Source organism: Oryzias latipes, chromosome 21 (genome assembly GCF_002234675.1).
Source record: "Oryzias latipes chromosome 21, ASM223467v1".
Lineage (NCBI taxonomy): Eukaryota > Metazoa > Chordata > Actinopteri > Beloniformes > Adrianichthyidae > Oryzias > Oryzias latipes.
The window spans coordinates 17,225,535-17,245,709 of record NC_019879.2 but is presented as its reverse complement, the minus strand read 5'-3'; the positions used below and the strand labels follow the sequence as shown (position 1 = coordinate 17,245,709).

Genomic DNA, 20,175 nt, shown 5'->3' with positions numbered 1-20,175 from the left:
CACATGCACTGTATGGCATAATTTTACACTCCCTAATAGTTGCATCTATTTCTATATTCATGACAAATAATTAGTGGAAATATGTTTAACAGAGGAGTGAACTTCTGTCCCCTCCACCTGCAAAAGACACATTGCTACACAAATGTTACATATGAGTCTGATTCAGATGCACTGCTGTTAGGACTTGGGATGTGGGAGGGAGTCACCAACTGCAGCACTCGCTGCATGCAAAGAAGAGTAAAAGCATGTGCTTCACAGCAGCATCTCCATAGTTTTCCATTGTTTTTCAATCTGTCAATAGTCGTCTAATTAATACATTTAACAAAAACCACTTTGTCTAAACACTGCTACAGACAAAATGTAGTAAAATAAAGGTCAGGATGTTTGAAATGAAAAGCAAATGCCAACGTAATGCAATTCAAAGACAGGGATTGGATTTAGAAAGTTGGCATTTGGCACCTCACGAACAATTAGCGTGGTAATTTGCAGCCAGTTTGTGCGTTTCCAGAAGAAACACTGAGTGCAAGGGTGTTTGTGCATATCACACAGGACTGTGTGTGTGGTGAGCACCTCAAGTTTAACATGTATTCAATAAAATAAAATACAACATTTTTATTTATTTTTTTCCCTGTGTCCACAGTACCTTTTCCCGGGATAAAGACATATGTGGACCCCGATACGTATGAGGATCCCACACAGGCCGTGCATGAATTCACCAAGGAGATTGACCCATCCAGGATCCACATTGAGAGAGTGATTGGAGCCGGTAAAAGCACACAGCTGCACTTATGTCTCCCTGACTTCCGCAGTCTACCTGAGAGCTGGAGCGTCGCCTTTCACGCCTGCCTAGACAGCTATGACTTAAAATGTGCATATTAAACAAATTTACTTTGGTTCTGTCCAAATCACTTCAGTGAAGACCCTCCACTTCACACCTTCCAAAGGGCGTCTTTTTCCATTTTTCAGTACTTGACTACTGTTTTTCTCACCACATTTTGTTTGATAAGTTAAGAGAAAAAAAGAAAGTGTTGGAATACATTTTAGTTTTTTATTAAAAAATGATGAAGTTTATCTAATCAGACAAGACATTTGAATGGATGTGAATCACAACACTGCCCTCAGGTGGTCTGATGATCTATCTGCTGATAGTGAGCACTTTGTTCACATTTGTGTTTGTGGACTCTTTCATCTCATGCAAATGACAAAATAAGTGATACTGTAAAGCGTTCAGTGTTGATTCAAGCTATGTTGACGAAAGCTAGACATTTAAATGAGTGTAATGCCCCTTTAAGTGAGGCCCTGTTTTTGGCAGGTGAATTCGGGGAGGTGTGCAGTGGACGCCTGAGGTCACCGGGGAAGAAGGAAATTGCCGTGGCAATAAAGACCCTGAAAGGAGGTTATGTTGAGCGCCAGCGGCGGGACTTCCTGCGCGAAGCATCCATAATGGGGCAGTTTGACCACCCCAACATCATCCGGCTGGAGGGCGTTGTTACAAAAAGTAAGGGGTCTTGACTGAATTTAATTCATAATAATTTTATAAATCCATGTGGAATTGAACTACTGCTGACCAGATGGAGTCCAGTGGAGAACGTGCTTTTGCACTTTTTGGTAAATGACTGTCAGGTGCTATAAAATGTGTTTTTTTGAAAAGTTATTATGCTCTTTTGTGTCCTTCTGTTTATATAAAATACAATGTACATCATTGTGGTCTCATACCACTGTCACAAGTGGAAAGCATGTTTTTAAATCTTTTGTTTGTACGTGACAGAGAAAGTGTGGATTGTTAACGAGCTCTGTCATCCTGGGATCACCGGTGCAACATATGGTTGCCTTTACAAGCAGTGTAAAAGCTGAGACATCTCTGTGAATGTTAATCATGTGCCTTGTGAAGACTCCGAAAGCAGATGGAGAACACTCCTCACTTTTCTACAAGAGACTCATAAAATAAAGGTCACGAAAGTGTCAAAGCTCCCAATATGACAATCAACAGTATGTTTGTTTAAATAAGGTTTTGCTGGTGTATCAGGGTGAGGTGGCATAAAATTCCTCCTAAACAATTCTGTCTCACATGATTTATTTAGTTTTTAAAATCTGTGATTTATTGGCTGCTGACAATATGACCAGTCAAACAACCTGCTGAATTTGTTTGCTTTTTTTTTAAGTTCTTCATAGGTTAATTGGTTTCTCTAAATTGTCCATAGGTGTGAATGTGAGAGTGCATGGGTGTGTGATTTTTGGCCCTGCGACTGACTGGCGACCTGTCCAGGATGTCCCCTGCTTTCGCCCAAGAGTGGCCAGGATAGGCCCCAGCAGCCCTGTGACCCAGAAAGGGATAAAACGGATTGAGAAGAAGAATGTTTCAAATATTTTATTAAGTTTTAATTTTTGGCACATCCACTTCAGTATTCCAAATGAGACTCAGTGCAAAAGGAAGAAAACATTTTCCACTTTAAATAGTTCTTTATCCTAAACTTAGTCTTAGCAGTCTATTTTTGTAAAAGAGCCATTTTGAATAGTGGGTATATGCAGACTTAATAACACACATTAATATGTTACCACAGCTTTAAAGGCTAAATGATCTTTTCTCAACCTCTGCCTAGCAAAATCCAAATGCATTTTTGTGTCGACAAATACAAGAAATTAAATCTGCAAGTACTGGCTCCACTCGTTTCTTGGTTTTCCTTTAAAAATGTTTAAAAAAAACTTCAATTTTACCACAAAAATTATGATTTTTTTTTCTTTGTTGATTTAAAATCGGAAATACTTAAAAATAGAAATTCTGTTTTATTCAAACTCAATGGAAAAATGAAAGTAAGTTTTGTAAATTCTCCTTCAGTCAGAGACTTTAATAGCTTGCTGCAGGAAGGAGGGCTTTTGTAGATATTTCCTTTCGATATTTTACTTTTCTGATTTATAACGCCTCATAGACTGGTGGTGTCTGACAAGTTTGCAAGAGACCAAGCTTTGTGGCAGAAACTGAAAAATGTAATAAGCATGACATGGAGAAACAAAAAGGTAGCAAAGCAGATGGAGAGCAGATGACCTGACAAAGGCAGTTTAAAACATGACCAAAAATGAAAAGAACAAACACACCCACAGAATCCTCACAGGACCCCTCCCCAAAAGGGCAGATCCCAGATGCCCAAACCCAACACAACACTTTTAAAAATAGAACCTACAGGACAAACAAAACAAAAGCTAAACCAGAAAACAGTTCAAGTTCCTGCAGCCAAAGAGATGTGAGGGGAATCAGAGAATCCCTCCTCAGGAAGTCCCAATGACTCTCGTAACCCTTGTGCTATCTTAAAGAAGATCACAAATCATTGAAGAAAAAAGGTTCAGCGCACTGTCTAGTGGGTCTAGATGACCCAACTCCCAATGGTAAAGTGCCTAGGATAGCACAAGGCTTATGGGACAAGAATCATGAAGGGGAGAGGCCCCAGTGACCCTCCTCTAGACCATGAAACATGGCCAAGGAGGAATGAACAGCAGTCATCCTCAGGGACAACGGCAACCTTTCTCAGGAATAGACACTTAAAGAAGGGGCGGCCCCGACGAACCTCCACAGAAATGGACACTTGAAGAGGAGCACCCCTGGCGACCCTTCACAGGAACAGGACAGGGAATATGAAGCGTGGCCACAAACACAGCTGTGGTTCTATTCTAAACTCTTTACTTGCTTTTCCGAATATCTATTGTATCTGAAAGCAGTCAGTGTAAAATTAACCACAGCTAAATGTATTCATACTTGTACTGGCGGTCACTCAGGGACTTGGATGTTTCGGTCGATAAAAAGAAATAATTTAAAAAGACTGGAATTAAGTTTAAATATACGTATTTATATATTTCAATGTAGCCAAAGTTGCTTAAAAGAAGCAGACAGATTTTTTTTTAAAAACAGGAAAATAAAATATTGGAGAAAACTGTTTCTCTTTGCTGCTTGAGGAACACACACGCATGTGCACAGTGTGTTTGTGTACACATCAAATCAAGCAATCAAAAGCCATGTGTGTTTGACAGTTGGGCTTCATACTGTGTTTATTCTGAGAATCTTCTCCCAGCCTGCCTTCCCCGTTTGTCTTTTCTTCAATTTTAATCTATCGCTCTCTCCATCTGTTGTTGCTCTTCAGAGACTAATTATGGAAACTATTGTGGTGTGACTGACTGCCATACCTGTACTGCAAAAAAAAAAGAAAAGAGCAGGTGACACATTAGTTTGTGGTAAACAGGTGGGTTTGTTTCTGCTCAAGTGCTGCACAACAGAGCTGCACGTTGTTTTCGGATCCCTCCAATTAACTCAGGGAAAGCCGAGCTTGATCAAATCATTTCATGTCTGTGTGAGTGCCACGTTACATGGAAAAGGAAAAGGATGGAGATTCATCGCCACACTGAATGTCCATTTGCCTGTTTCCAAACATTAAAATGAGTCCTTCTAAGTAAAAATAATTACACGCTGAGAACATGAATTGGAAGAAGACGTGGATGTGTCAGTCTACCGGAGCATGGAAACATCGCTGCTCGAGCCACCGCACTCGCGCCATCTGTTTTTATAATTATGTTGTGTTTTGGACAGTACCAGATGTTAGAAATTAAAAGACTTTAGGAATAAAATTGATTTTGGATTTGGTCAAAGAAAACTGTGAGGAAATCAACACCCTGGAGCATTGAATGAACCAGACGTCGTTTTTATCCTTTAAAGTTGTGGTGACACATTTTTGTGACTATTGAAGGTGAACATTGTCCTTAAACCAGTCTGATGTGTTTAAAAAAAATGTCAGTAAGACAAAGTGTAATGTAGAAAATAAAAAAAACATTCAGGTATCTTTTTTTATTCAAATACTTTTTATCCAAACATCCCAAAAAACTTTTTATTTTAGACATATCACCTTATGTCTGACTTTGTGGAACCATCTGGTACGGTCTCAGAAACTGTAGGAAAGATGGAATAAAAGTGGGTTTTCTCACACCATCTGTTCCTTAAAATATTATGGTAGAAGCTCTAAAAAAGCATTAAGTCCTATAAATGTAATCATTGTTTTTACAGGTTTTTTTTTTTTTACGTTTGTGTAAATTGTTTGTAAAATGTGACTATATCATTACACTTTACATTAATTGTACCCTTTATCAAAGACCTGCAACATTTTAATACTAAGAGTCCAGTTTCTTACTGGCCAAAACCTAGCAAGAGCCACTAAGTTCAGCCTCACCATTTTAGAAAAATACACTTTATTTATGTTTTTGTGGCCATTTATCAAATATTGCCTTCAAATATTTACAATAATTAAATTACAGGACTTAAGATTTTTATATACATACAACTATTTGAATGTCTTTACTTTTGCCAGCAGTATATACTTGTTCCTTTTTAACCCTTGTGCTACCTTAGATGACCCCACCCTTACATTGACGTGTTCTCCCTACCATGACAAAGGTGGATAAAGGTGGAAAGATTTCATGAAATCCATGGATACCAGTGAAGATCACAAATCATTGAAGAAAAAAGGCTCAGCACACCGTCTAGTGGGTCTAGATGACCCAACTCCCAACGTTAAAGTGCCAAGGATAGAACAAGGGTTAAATAAAATACATCCTGTGCCAAATCAGATCCTCCTGCTACAGAAGATTAACTTAAATTAAAAATGGAAAAAAGTCAAACATGACATTTTCTATCATTACAACTTTAGTGCACCATCATCCGTTTTTTTCTTTTACTGTTGAATGTGACAACATTAGTGCAGAATCCATTTTTTATTATTGTTTTACAGCAGAAAACCCAGCTTTAAAAAATTCTTACAATAGATTAAAACTTTTAACATCATTTTACTCATTTATCAGACATGTTAAAGATCTAATATGACAAATGGTAAAACCTAACAAAAAACGATTTAACTAAAATAAAAACAAAAAACATTATTTATTCAAATTGTTAGCCTTTTTTATTATTTAAGTTAGACAACAAAAAAACAAAGGCAACAGCAAACAAATGAAAATTCACTGGAAAAACAGATTTGACAAACAAAGACAACTACCAATACTAACACACAAAAACAGGAGGTAAAAAAAAGAAAAAAACAAAAAAAGAAAATGAAATAAAAATAAAATAAGAAAAAGTGTGTGTGCATGTGCGTGCGTGTGTGTGTGTGTGTGTTTGATATAAGGACAATGAGAGTGAATTTCCTCCACAAGCTTGAACTAACCATCATGCATTCTGCTAACTATACATATTTAGGGATACATGTTTGTTTAGGAACTCAATGAAAGCTGACCATACAGATAGTGGTTCAGTCGTGTCGGTGGGAGAAGGTAATGAACTGGCTAAAGAAATGTATTCAAGAAACACATTTTTCCATATGGAAAGGGTTTTTAGTGTTCTTTGATTTCCATCTCATGAAGCTTGTTTTTAGCAATTGTTAATGCTACAAGAATAAATGTATTCTTAGACGGGTCAATATTCAAATGTGATAGTTCTGAAAGGTCTTCTAAAAGACACAGTGAAGGTGTTAAAGGATGAGGCAGGACAAGAAAGTAGATAAAGTTTGGGTAATTTCTTCCCAAAATTCTTTAAGGGGTGTACAGTCCCAAGATGTGTGTTTATATGTGTTAGGGATATTTTGAATGCAAAATGGGCAGATCTCTGAATCAAATCCCATTCTTGACATTTTCTCTCTTGTGGAGTGAATTCTATGGAGGGTTTTGTATTGTATGAGTTGTAAATTAGTGTTTTTTTGTCATAATATGGACGTTTGTACATATTTGAGCCCAGAACTCAATGTTACCAGCAGTAGAAAGATCGTTTTCCCACTTTGTTTTGGGAAGTGATAAAGACTCATTTGAGAATATGATTATTTTATATATTTTTGAGAGAAGTTTCCTTCTTGAGGTTATTTTTATTAAATCTGTTACTGCAGGTGGGAAATCTAGATTTATTGTAGTCGCAGAGATTTTAGCTTCGATTGAAGATTTAAGTTGTAGATATTCTAAAAATTGTTCCTGATGCCGTATTCCTTGATAAAATAAGAAAATGGTTTTGGACCACTGGAATTAAAAATGTTTGAGATGTGTAATACCCTTGTTAGCCCAGGTGTGTAGATTGATTGTTTTTTTTATTGCTTAAAAAAATCTGGATTATTCCCAATTGGTGTAGAATAAGATACAGATAGATTTGAGTTTATAATTTCATAAAATTTCCACCAGGCATTAGGAGTATAAGCTATTGTTATTACTTAATAACATGGATGACTCTTGATAGATTGACTTAGAAATGGGATGTCTGAGATTTGGAGTTCTTTGCACAATTCTTTTTCACTATCTAACCAGAGGATGTCTGACTGACTCGGATGGATCCATTTATAGATATATTGCAGCTGGTTAGCTAGCCTTTTAAAAAAAACAAAAAAACAGAGAGCCTCAATGGAGGGTAAGAAGACCCACATGTGGCTCCAAAGCCTCACGTTGCAGACCCTTACTTTATATCATGGCATCACAAAACAAGTGATTCACATACTGAACAAAAAAAATTCTTGCGTAAAACGTTTCTGTTTTTTTCCATCTTATTCTTTTGCTTGTATTGTGGAAAATAAAACCGCTATAAATTTCCTCTTTTAAATTTTAATCTTTAATATAATTGTAACAATCATTAGAAACATTTACAACCTCTCTGTCCATTTAAAATACCTAATGGCATTTCCATTCCACAGATCCTTAACTCCTGAACGTTTTTATGTCTTTTTTCGTTCTGTTCGACAAACGTAAGAAGGAATTTCTCAAAGTGTACCAATTTCTTTTAAGCAGCATCAAAATGAAGACAACATCCATCCCAGTTCAATGAATAATCAATGAAAACATCTATTTAAATCCAATAAATTAAATATTTGAATTAAAGCAGCATCAAACAGAAAAAGGAAGCAAAAATTCTATTTAGTTGATCTGAAAACCAAACTCTTGGCTGATAATCTGTAACAACAGATGGATCATCTACAGGAAAATCGTCACTTGTTGCTATCTTTGTATCTGAATGTGAATCAGGCAGGCCTCATGTGGCAGGTTTGACATGCTGAAGAGGAAAGCTTTGATGAAACAAGCATCTTCACTTGATGTTTCAATCAGCTCCCAACAATCTGGGGCTCCTTGGTCTGTCTGACATTTTCCTTTCTCCAAACTGACTATTCTGACTATTCTACCCACGCATAGACACATTTTCTCTCCTGTATACTTGACTTTTTGTGCTCAGACATATTTGTGTGTGCGCCACAGGCAGCCATCTCCCCAGCTGTAGATGTTGTCTTTGTTGATCATCAGAGATTATAACGTTATCTTTATATGATAGTTTTATAATTATAAATCTTCCTCTATTTAGTTTTCTTCTCTATTGTCTTATGCTTTATTATTGTTGCAAACGCAATAACTGAATGAATGTGTATCACTTTATAATCCATTTAATGACTGCATTATGGTTCTTGTGCCTGCAGGTCGCCCTGTGATGATCGTCGTGGAGTACATGGAAAATGGATCCCTTGACTCTTTTCTGAGAGTAAGTGTCAAATGTAAGATTATGTCCTCCTGATTGTGGCCTCAGCAGTGAAAAAGGTTTAGTAACTTGACGTGTCTCTTCTTTTAGATTGTTGTATCAGCTTGAGGACAGAAGATACCCCTAGTTCACTTTTATGACTTACAACTGGTGCAAAAGCTAATATGTGTATACTGCCACAAATGTCTTTTTTATTTTGTGTGTGTATTTTATTTTACCGCCTGCATGATTCTGAGCTTAACTGTTTTCTCTGCCAGAACTACTAAGCCTCATGCAACATTTTCTCTGAATGTCCATAACACTTCTGTCCTTGCTTACTTTTTTTCTTTTTTTTACTGCTGTTAGCAACACGATGGTCACTTCACGGTCATCCAGCTGGTTGGGATGCTGCGGGGCATCGCCTCAGGCATGAAGTATTTGTCCGACATGGGTTACGTTCACCGAGATCTGGCAGCTCGAAACATCCTGGTAAACAGCAACTTGGTGTGTAAAGTCTCCGACTTTGGCTTGTCCCGAGTGCTAGAGGACGACCCGGAGGCTGCGTACACCACAACGGTACACCTCAACACGCTGTCACTTAACCCTTGTGCTATCCTAGGCACTTTAACATTGGGAGTTGGGTCATCTAGACCCACTAGACAGTGCGCTGAACCTTTTTTCTTCAATGATTTGTGATCTTCACTGGTGTCCATGGATTACATGAAATCTTTCCACCTTTATCCACCTTTGTCATGGTAGTGAGAGCACTTCAAAGTAAGGGTGGGGTCATCTAAGATAGCACAAGGGTTCAGGAAGATTTTAGACCACTTTTTAAACTGTCAGCCTGATGACAGCTTTAATTCTCAATTGTATAGATAGTAGACTAAAGACGTTTCTAAAAGTGCCTACTTGAGATGAGTATTCCTTTTTTTTTATTAAAAAAAAACTTGTTTATGAAAGAAAACTAAAAGACAGCAACAGATTACAGAGCATTAAAAGCAGCTTAAAAAATGTATTTTTATGCACCAAGTCACATTTCTATATTTTCAATATTTAGTAAAAGGGAGATGGTTTGGTTATGAAAATTTTATTTATTTATTTATTTATGTATTCATTCACTTTCGCCAAGAGGCCAAGACCCATTAATAGGCGAATTCACCTGCTAAATTCACAAAAATCGACTTATAAGATATAATTAAACAGAGAAACAAGTTATTTCAAGGTTTCACAAACCTTTCATTAAAAGGTGTCAGCAATTTGCCAAAGTACAAATATGACAAAATGTGCCAAATTCAACTTTTAGACCATGAGTAAATAGAATACAGAATAAAACAGCTTGTCGTGCGTGGTTTGCTGTGCCACTCAAGTCCAAAGTAGCCTGACAGACGTAAAAGTGAGATCAAAGTGAATGCAGTGTGATTCTAGCATTGGGATATCAAAAAATGTTAAAAGCTGTTTGTGTTCTGGAGATAAAACTAAATACTGCAAATGTCAGACCTGACTCCTTAATTTAAATATTTTGAATGCAAAAGAAGAATTTCGATGTAATTTTCAGTGGTTGAAACAATTCTGCAGTTTCTTAAGTCTTTGTATTGTGTTTTGTTTACATATTTAAACACATTACTAAAATGTCTCCTTACAAGCTAAATATTAGAAAATGGTGCAGTGTGTACATTTCTGAAATTGCCCTTTGACTCAAAAATGCATATAAATACCTTGTTGGATGTTTTAAAAATAGTAAGGTTTGTTTATTTAAGAAATGTGCATTTATTCATTTTTTTACACAATCAAAGTAAGAATAATGAAACTAAAGTAACATTATCTCCACTAAACCATTGAAAGTCTTCACCTGCGGTTCTCTTCAGTGACCCTTCATTTTCCACTTGTTCTTTTGGTCACTGTGTGAATGAAGCAGTGTGTAAAAGTTCATCTCAAAGCTTTAAACTGTAGGTTTTTGTTCTGAACCTTCTGACCCTGAATTTTAGAAGCTACAGTGAGGCAAAGAACAGTAGTGAAGTGCCAAAGTTTAGCAGATTTTCAGAAGATAAAGGAGAGTATGACAAGATTGTTTTTTTGTGAGTCATGATACGGATCTATAGATGTTTACTTTTTTTTATTTTAGGTTCTATCATCACCTCTAAATATTGATGAGGGTTTGAAAGCAAAGTATCTGTTGTGGAAACCTCTGTAAACCTTTTAAACCCCTTATGGCCATAGACTTAGAGTACATTGTTTGCCATCAACAATCAGATGAAGTGTGTATTTTCCCAATCTGGAATGACAGACCTTGAAAGTTTTGATGTGGTTTTCATCAGTGTTTGCCCTCAACTCTTCTTATTTGCTCATGAACAGGGCGGAAAGATCCCTATCCGATGGACCGCTCCCGAGGCCATAGCATACAGAAAGTTTTCATCGTCAAGCGACGCATGGAGCTACGGCATCGTCATGTGGGAGGTGATGTCGTATGGAGAGCGGCCATATTGGGAGATGTCCAATCAGGATGTAAGTGGCCATTTTTGGTCTTTAAGTTCAAATTAAAAGCATCATTTTTTTGTGTCACAAAAACTACGAAGATATTCAACAAATTAAGACTTTTAAAAGTTAAAAATAAGGTTAAAAAAAGTGTGGTGTGTAAAAATAAAAGCCCCACAGTTATGTTTTTTATTACCCAGTTATTGCGGATTAGTTTGTTTTCTGCTCAGAGGTATCAAATGTTACTTCCCAGATTAGAGTTTTTTCATTTTCTGCGATATCTGCCTTGTAACCTTCTCTGTGACTGTTCTCTCACATCAAAAACACACCTCTGAGAGGAGGCAGCTCAGGAACAGATAAACCACCAAAAGGATGAGAAAGATGAGTAGGAGGGGATGAAAAAAGCTCAGAGAAGGTCAGAGGTTCAGAGGACTTGGGTCCAGCTGAGGGGAGTTTAAAGCTGGGGATTCAGTGGGGCTGAGTAACCCGCTGATCCCTGTGCTGTGGTCAGGGATTGGAGGGACCACGGTGAAAGGAGATCCATCCTTCTCTCTGCTGAGTATTATAGCTGCACGGTAATCCCTTCAACCCCTCAGACACAGACTCAAACACATCTGTACACAGACGTGTTGCCATGTCGCGGGTTTTGGGGGGGATTTATGCTGTTTGGGAATTGCTTAGAAGTGCTTTCCAAGGCAGAAGGGCAGCCAAGCTACAAAACCAGCGCAACACTATCTCATCTGGTCAGTGACTTACCACTGTGCCCTGCATAGATACATGCAGATACTCCACTGTCCTATAGAGATTTGAAGATAGTTTAGAGGTAAATGTGCACTATCCTGTGAAATCATGACAAAAACAATTATTTATGTCATGAAAAGGTATGGATTTTTAATGGGCAGCAATGGCATGTTTTGTGTAAAGCTTCATTATATTTTCTCCACTCTAAAAGTTCACTGGCTTCAAATATTAAAGTAGAAAACCACACCCGGCTATTGGATCTAGATGTTTTTAAAATGCATATTTTTAGATTTGACATGTTAGAGAATAAAATTCCAGCAGGTTTGGCACTTTGAGCTGCAGATTATGGACCCACCTGTTAAAAGTCACTAGATTTCCCACTAAAAACATTCTTTTTATCTCATCTACATCTGGTTGGATACTCGCCTTCGCACTCTCATCCAATCTGTTTCTACAGGTCATCCTGTCCATTGAGGAGGGCTATCGTCTGCCAGCACCAATGGGTTGCCCTGTGGCTCTGCACCAACTGATGCTTCACTGTTGGCAGAAAGACAGGAACCATCGGCCGAAATTCACAGACATCGTTTCCTTCCTGGATAAACTAATCCGTAATCCCAGCGCCCTGCTGCCTCTGGTGGAAGAGCTCCAGAGGTGAATTAAAAGTCTCTGAGTAAATGAAAATAATCTTACATGTATTTAATAAAGCATGTAACTGGTTAAAGTTAGCCTCCAAAAGCAAGAAAAGATATAGCTGAAGAGCTGACTTCATTCTTATCTACTATTTAATTCCATGCCCTGGAGGTCTTTAACTCCCACACTAGGGGAACTAAATTAGTCACTCAGTGATTTTTGTGTCTTCTCCAATGCATTTGCAGCTTTTTAAGTTGGTTAAGCTGGCATTATCTGATAGGAACTGATCCATTTATTCTTTTCTGGCATTAGTCTACCGGAATCTCCGGCAGAGGAGATGGACTACCCAATGTTCATCTCTGTCGGCGATTGGCTGGACTCCATAAAAATGAGTCAATACAAGAGCAATTTTATGGCAGCTGGCTTCCACACGTTGGATTCTGTGGCCAGGATGAGTATTGAGTGAGTCAAAGAGTCTAATTTATCTATGACTTTATGACTTTTTAACTGAGTTGAAACTAATGCTGAAAACGAGGAAGACTGTTAAAGGCAGGGGTCGGCAACCTTTTACACTTGAAGGGCCATTCGGGTCGATTTCTTAGTGACAACAATCCAGTAGGAGCCACAAAGTTTTACTGTAGCCTTGAGAAAAATAAGACACTGATGTGTATTTAAGTAATTGTTACTATTACGATAAATATAAATGAACTATTGTATTTTGGGCAGCATAAATAAAACAAAGAGAGAAAAGCCTTTTTTGAAATATGTAATAGTTTATAACTTTTTGACATGGGTTTGCAGGACTTTCTTTCAAAATAAAAGACACCTTCTGCCACATCTCAATGCAGCAAATGTAGCTAATGTAATGTCAGCAGTAATTACATACAGTTTATTTTACAATTTGTGGTGCATTTCAGCCAGAAATGTGTAAATCTAACAAACTAAAAAGAAATCAGAGATAATTAAGTGAGCCTTACCGAAAATCTTTTAATTTGGTGCACCTTAAATAATAATTCTGGTTGTCTTCACTGACTTTAAAGTAATTTTCTGTGGTACACAGCAGTCAGAAATCTGTCAAAATATTTTACTCCATCTTAGTTCAACTATTGCTTGATGGATTACTAGAGCATTGTGGGTAGCATCATGCTGTCAGGAGTCGGTCAGAGTGATACAAACTGTCCTCAAGCTGTTTGCGAATTAATTGAATAACATTTGAGTTAGTCTACTTTTCGTTTTACTTTACAGTAACATTTTAAAAGAAAAACCTTTTTGTTTCTTCAAATAGAGAGCTGCAGTGGAGTGATTTTGGGTGTCTCAACCCCTATAAAAAGTAGAGCCTGATTTTCATATTTTACATGTATCATAGCGAGTGTACTGAACCGGTTCTATTTACCAGGTCATGCACATTTCCATGTGTTTTGCGGGTGTTTACATGTCCCCTTTTGGCCTAGAGATGTGAGGCGTATTGGCGTGGAGCTGATCGGCCACCAGAGGAGGATCATCAGCAGCATACAGACCCTTCACCTTCAGCTACTGCACGAACAGGAGAACGGCTTCCATGTATGAGGACGCTCTTGAACACAGCCTGGGATGGGCGCGACGACGGAGCAGATGGAAGCGAAGTCTAAGCCGTGCGGCCACAGCCTACAGCCTGTGCCTGGGTCTTAAGTCCTCATGCAGGAGGTCATCGGACAGAAACTCCAACAGACCTCTCCTCGGCCTCCCACTCATTTTGTACACCCCCCCTTACACCTGTACGCCTGGCTCTACCAGACTCTGCAAGACCTCACAGGCAAGCCCAGGCCCTCACTTAGGGGAATGTAATGCCTTGTTGAAACAAGAGTACCTTTTGAGTGGAGCAACAATATCTAGAAACGAAGACTTGCAAATGTAATCCACTGACTCTTTGGATTTTTTTTTTCTTTTGCTCAGAATTATGTGCTCATGTAGCTGCTATCAAGTGTGCAATTTATAACAGTTAGTCCTTAAAAATTAAATATGCTGAAATATTTTATTATTTTGCGTTTAATAGTTTATCCTGATAGTTTATTTATATATTGCTTTAGCACTCTCCAGAAAAATGGTACAATATTACTTGAAGAAAGACGAAAGTTAGGCAGATTCAATGAATGTTTAAGTGTATAGACAATTAAAGTTATAAAAATCTAATATGAATATATATGTGCAGTTCTGTATGTGAAAGCCCTTGTAAATCTGGATATTATTTAGGATATTCTTTTATGTTGTCATAATTAGCAATACAGTATTATGCAGTCACCTCAGTAAAGAAAGATGAATGACAAACCACCATACAAGTCAGACGGCGTGCTCACAGATGTGGAATCCGCCTGGTTCCTTCTTCTGTATTAACTACGAATGTCAAACATAGCCAGGGGCAAAAAAACAAAACAAAAAAAAGGCACAATCTCCACTGTCTTTATAAATGAATGTTCACTGATTTTTAGATAGAAATGGGAGATATTTTCTAGTGTTTGGAGGCATCATTTGTTCATACCTGGACATACACTAACAGAAGCACCGGCTGACAGGATGCGGGATGAGGCCCTGGAAAAAACCAGGAAAAGTGTACAGACCGTGAGAGATCTTAGCGGTTTGTGCACTGTGGTCACATGACACATGGGCAGCCAGCATATATAAGTACGGTTTGAAATGAAAACTGCTTGTGTCTGCTTTATGTCATGGGTGTTTTAAAGATTCTTCATCATTCCTTCTGTGGTAAATACACAGTAGTGCAGAATTTAGTCTAGTCCAAGATGAAAAAGGTTAGCTGCCTGAGAAAAACAGAAGTAGCTTAGTGTAAGCCTAAAGTTGTGAGGATTGTAAAGAGGAAGCTGACAAAAAAATGTAAAAAAAAACAAAAAAAAAAAAAAACAACAGCATCATTACTTATCACACGCCGTTTTAACATCAGCCGTTATTTACACACACGCAAAGACACACAATGCCTTAACGTCTCTTTCCATGCAAGACACGTTTGTGAGTTTCAGTGCAGTCACAGGACCTAGCCATTCTTCCGATTGTATGAGAGCGACGGCCGACATGTCGCAAACTGGAGCTCGGGGCTCAATTCAGACCTCGTCTAAGCTTCAGGAATGGGAACGGTGCACGCACACAAAACCCAAACTTTTCCACTCATGCTCCCTGTCACCACCCCCTTTACAAAATACTGAGATTTTCAGATGCTGTTCGTTTGGCATGTTCTACTGCTGAGCAATGTTAGAACGTTCTTTTGTACAAAGTACAAGTAAACTTATGATTCTTGTATCATTATTTTTTTATAATTTCCAAAGAGATGTAGTACATCTTGCACACTGTAAGAAGGAGATTCAGCGAATATTTATTTGCAAAATAAAGATGAACTGTTCTGGTGGTTGCTCAATTCGTTTTGCTGCAGTTTTTGAGTTGGGGAAGCAAAAATTTAAGCTGAGGATTTAAATAAAGAAAATTTGTTGAAGTATTTTTTTGGTGAAGTTTTTAACTCATTAAAACCGAGGTTACTTAACGCTCAGAGATCATTTCTTTTTTCTCTTTTGGTTCAACGAGATGGATCAAAATTTGACCAAAAGATGTAGCTGTAGTCTCTAAACATTATAAAATATGGAAACAATTTAAAGAAATCTTTTTTATTTCCTTGTATTTTGGCCCTTTAATTCATCCAAATATCTCCCTATGATTCAGTTAGAGGGCTAAAATATGTTTCATTAGATTTAAATAAACAAAGTTGACATTTAAATCTTGTGTGCATGCATTCCTTTTCTTTTTAACATGCAGTCATTCTCCGTTAACAAAATTAAGCGGTTCTACGGTCTGCAAAAACACAAGTTAACAACCTAACTAGTTATGCCTACTGTTGCCTTTTTCAAAAGTGTAAAAAAAGTTGTCTTTCCCAAAAGAGGGAAATCGTTAGAGTTTAATAAATCAAATGCATCAGGAGCCTGGGAAGCTCCATACTCTGTGAGCAGGTCACCCAGTGGTTCACTGGGCTTAATTCGCCCTAATAGGATTACCAGGCGCAAGCTGGGATGGCCAGGCAGCATCTCATCTACTCACAGCAGTAGCTGCAGGGAGCTATTCACAGCTATATTTTATCATTAATGTTTGCTTTCATGGGAATCTGCAAATCTCACACGCTTGATTACCAGTAATCAGACCACCTATGGGGTAATGTGTGGAGAATTTCAGCGGTATAGCCAGTCAAAATGGGTCTGCTGGATAAACTATCAGGCTGGCTCGGATTGAGGAAGAAAGAGGTCAACGTTTTATGTTTGGGACTGGACAACAGCGGCAAAAGTACCATCATCAACCAGCTGAAGCCGGCAAACGTAAGTTTGTGACACCGAGTATCACCTGTGAGGCGGTTGGCAGGTTTGTAAGTGTTGTGCAACGGAGAGGCATTAGTTTCTGACAGGATGGGGAACAAACTTATCCACCATATAAAGCATTTTCAGTGCCATTTCAACATGTGCTCAGATGCATAGAGTTAAAGATTTTGTTAAAAACCATTACGATCATTGGTTTTCAGCATCCAAATCACTTAGGTCCGTTGTCGCCAGAGTGGAAACATGTTAGTCAGGTAAAGTCCGTACTGCACATTTCCTCTTTTCCCCTTGTTGACATGCTTTTGCCATTACTTGTCTTTTTTGTGTGTTTGTGTGTGGTGATTGTGTGCAGACACAGGCACAGGAGATTGTCCCAACAATTGGTTTTAGTATTGAAAAGTTCAAGAGTTCAAGGTGAAGTGCTTAATACACTAAAGGGTTTAAGTGTCAACTTCTTTTAAATCAACCACATCGTCTCATTTAATTGTGTTGTTTCTTTGTGTTTCTCTGATGTAGCCTGTCATTTACAGTCTTTGATATGTCTGGACAAAGCAGATACAGAAGCTTATGGGAACATTATTATAAGTATGAGATTATTCCATATACTGTATGTTCATATTAAATTTCTAACATTTAATTTTAACTGATTTTTTTTATTTTGTAGGGAAAGCCATGCTATAATATTTGTAATTGACAGCAGTGACAAGCTTAGGATGGTTGTTACTAAGGAGGAGCTGGACACTTTTCTTAACCATGAAGGTACGCTTTACTTTTCTTACGTTGTATACCATTTTAACGTACAAAAATGTTGTTTTTTTAACTCTAATATTTGATCAAAGTAAAGTTAAAAATAAAACAAGATACAAAGAAATTGTCTCAATTAAACTGGAAAAACAAACTACAGCAATAAGAAAGGAATTTTGGAAAATTAAACACCCGTAGGTGAATTTAATAAAGCAGGAAATAGTCCATGTCATTGAATTGGTACATAAACAGGGAGTTGCCACTAAGAATAGCAATTCATAGAGAATCAAAAGATATCTTTTAATGATGACTAAAAACTAAATTTACAAAGAAAGGGCTCTACCAGGAAATATTTACACAATAATTATTTCCTAAATGCAAAGTAGAGGGAACAAAATAAACTTGACCTAAATCTGCCAACTATTACAAAATATAAAATTATTTTACACCAAACTGCCTCAAATTATCTGTACGGGTAGTAATACATATTGTTCTTTTACTTTTATTTGTTTGATATTAAAGCATTATGTTATCGATTTAGAAATCAAAATTATATTTCAATTTTATGGAAGGTAATTCAACAATGACTGTAAAAATTAAACAATTATTTTCACATTACAAACTTTGGTTTGAGCATGCACAAAAAACGAAAGATTATGAGAAGACAGAATGTCAAAACACTGACAGACACAATTTGCCATAAAAATATAAAATCCAGAACAAGAGGAAGTAAAACTTACCCTGCTAGAAAGAAGAATTTGTGGTAGAAAATGTGAAATCCCCTGACTAGAACAGTTTTCAGGCTAAGAAAAGTCTTTTATGGACCATCATTACCAGCTGAATAAAACAAAGCAATGCCAAAGCCCCTAACATGATTGAACTATAGGTTATAAATGATTAGAAAGGACAAATCCAAAGTCTGATTTTGACATCCAGAGTGTTGATGCAGAAAGTTTGGTTTGGAGGAGGTAAACTCTGTAAATAACATCGTCTGAGGGAATCCAGCACAGATAAACATTCTTTAACTACAATGGAATGCATGTGAAAATCAGAGGTATTCGGATTTTTGTCAAGTTTTTCTATATAACATATTTGTATCATTTAATAATATTACTGAATCTGTTGTCTGTAAAAGAAATGTTGCTATGGAAACTATTGGAACTCTACCCAAGTTAAATTCTATATTAAAATTTAGAAAAGAGTTTTAATCCTGCAAAATTAGAAAAGCTAATAAAGAAAACCAAAAAAGATTGTAATGTGACAAAAAGTGTAAAAAAAAAAGTGTTATGTTACACTCTTTGGTAGAGGTTGTAAATAAATCCCAAATGTCAGCTCCTCTGAACATCTCCTGACTTTTCTACTGCACAGACATTCGGGGGAAAAGGATTCCTGTATTGTTCTTTGCCAACAAGATGGACCTGCAAGATGCCATGTCCTCGGTCAAAGTCTCGCAGATGTTGTGTTTGGAGAACATCAAGGACAAACCCTGGCACATCTGGTAATGTGTCTTCCTCTGCGCTTTCAAATCTACAGCATTGAAGAAAAAAAAGTAGCTTGGAGTTAGAAAGCACCTCATCTTCACTATTAACATCACAAGCTTCTCAAGCTGACACATTTTACCAAAGGGTTTCACATAAACATTAGAGGTGCCAAGTAAATGAGCTGTCGTTCTGCCTCTCTAAAAAGATTTTCATTGGACAGATGGAAGGCTGATGGATTAATATATTGACAGCCAATAACAGCTAGGATCCATAAACAGTATTAAGAAAATTAATATGAGCAACAAAGTGTTGAACTGTTTTTTTTTTTTCAGTGCCAGTAACGCTGTCCGAGGAGAAGGCCTGCAGGAAGGCTTGGACTGGCTGCAAGGTACTTTGTCTGCTCAGCACACAGCACACATTACAACAACAAAAAACAATTTTCTAAACATGTTTGTGTTCTTGTTTTTTTTATACCTGTAGATCAAATTGCACAGTAAGTATGGTCATGGTCCTTGACTGTGGTTCTCGATTTGACCTATGCTTGAGTCTGAACAGGATTCTGAACAGGAGAGGCCACACCCCCTTCCAATTCTATCAGCGACTGACACCCGATGTTAGGATGTCTTCACATTGATAACCCTTATGTTGGAATTACTAACCCAACTTTATCTGCAACAAAAAATAAAGGTTTCAAAAACATTTTATTATGTTCATATATTTGAACCACAACTGTCATCATTCTTTTCAAATAGATTGGTCAGTTTAGAAAGACTTATATATATTTTTTTTTAAATAGAGAATACTACTTATATTGTAAAAAAGAAAATCTATTGAATTTAAAGAAAAATGTCAAAAAAGTAAAAAAGAAAATTGGTTATACAATCATGTCACTCCAAGCCTCCACTAGAAAGAATTCATCTTTTTCAGACAAAGCTTTGACTGTAAACGTGTGCAGGGCTCTATGGTCATTGTGTTGGTAATTGTTATTTATTGACACATATCTTTAAAACTGTAACCAGATTTTCCAAAGAAGACATTTTTCTTGCAGATCACATCAAGACGGCGAACAGATGAATGACCCTGCCTGACGATGGATCGCCTCTCCTTGCTTCAAGAACTCCTCCCACATCCTGTCGTAGGCCTTAAAGCTTGATAGCTCCGCGTTTCCTGTTCCTGCTACACTTTGAAGAAAATCTACTGGAGCTGTAATTTCTCCGAATGATCCTCTAATAGATGCTCTACTAATGTAAAATGTCTAAAC

At 37.3% G+C, this 20,175-nt stretch overlaps 2 protein-coding genes across 8 annotated transcripts in view; both read left to right on the top strand.

Moving 5' to 3' along the window:
* epha6 (EPH receptor A6) overlaps positions 1–15,749 on the top strand; it is a 205,255-nt gene extending 189,506 nt beyond the window's left edge. The window contains exons 10-17 of one of the 2 annotated variants that reach the window (XM_023951152.1): positions 641–766; positions 1,313–1,498; positions 8,469–8,530; positions 8,873–9,082; positions 10,859–11,008; positions 12,177–12,370; positions 12,662–12,811; positions 13,801–15,749. In XM_023951152.1, coding sequence (XP_023806920.1) covers positions 641–766; positions 1,313–1,498; positions 8,469–8,530; positions 8,873–9,082; positions 10,859–11,008; positions 12,177–12,370; positions 12,662–12,811; positions 13,801–13,915 — 1,193 coding nt within the window. In that variant the 3' untranslated portion in view covers positions 13,916–15,749. The remainder of the gene's footprint in view (positions 1–640; positions 767–1,312; positions 1,499–8,468; positions 8,531–8,872; positions 9,083–10,858; positions 11,009–12,176; positions 12,371–12,661; positions 12,812–13,800) is intronic. The other variant, XM_020713238.2, reaches the window with a different exon arrangement.
* A 438-nt stretch (positions 15,750–16,187) lies between these two features.
* LOC101165359 (ADP-ribosylation factor-like protein 6) lies at positions 16,188–20,145 on the top strand. Of its 6 annotated transcripts, XM_004081692.4 has the most exons (9): positions 16,195–16,692; positions 16,893–16,943; positions 17,042–17,103; positions 17,206–17,274; positions 17,354–17,448; positions 18,802–18,931; positions 19,247–19,302; positions 19,395–19,407; positions 19,963–20,145. In XM_004081692.4, exons 1-9 carry the CDS (start codon positions 16,570–16,572, stop codon positions 20,000–20,002), a joined length of 639 nt encoding a protein of 212 aa, XP_004081740.1. In that variant the 5' UTR covers positions 16,195–16,569; the 3' UTR covers positions 20,003–20,145. The 6 variants fall into 6 exon arrangements, 5 of the variants coding, with proteins under 5 accessions (XP_020568870.1, XP_020568869.1, XP_020568871.1 ...); XR_002872549.1 differs by having other exon boundaries at positions 16,191–16,692; positions 19,247–19,601; XM_020713212.2 differs by lacking the exon at positions 16,893–16,943 and having other exon boundaries at positions 16,193–16,692.
* The last annotated feature ends 30 nt before the right edge of the window (positions 20,146–20,175 follow it).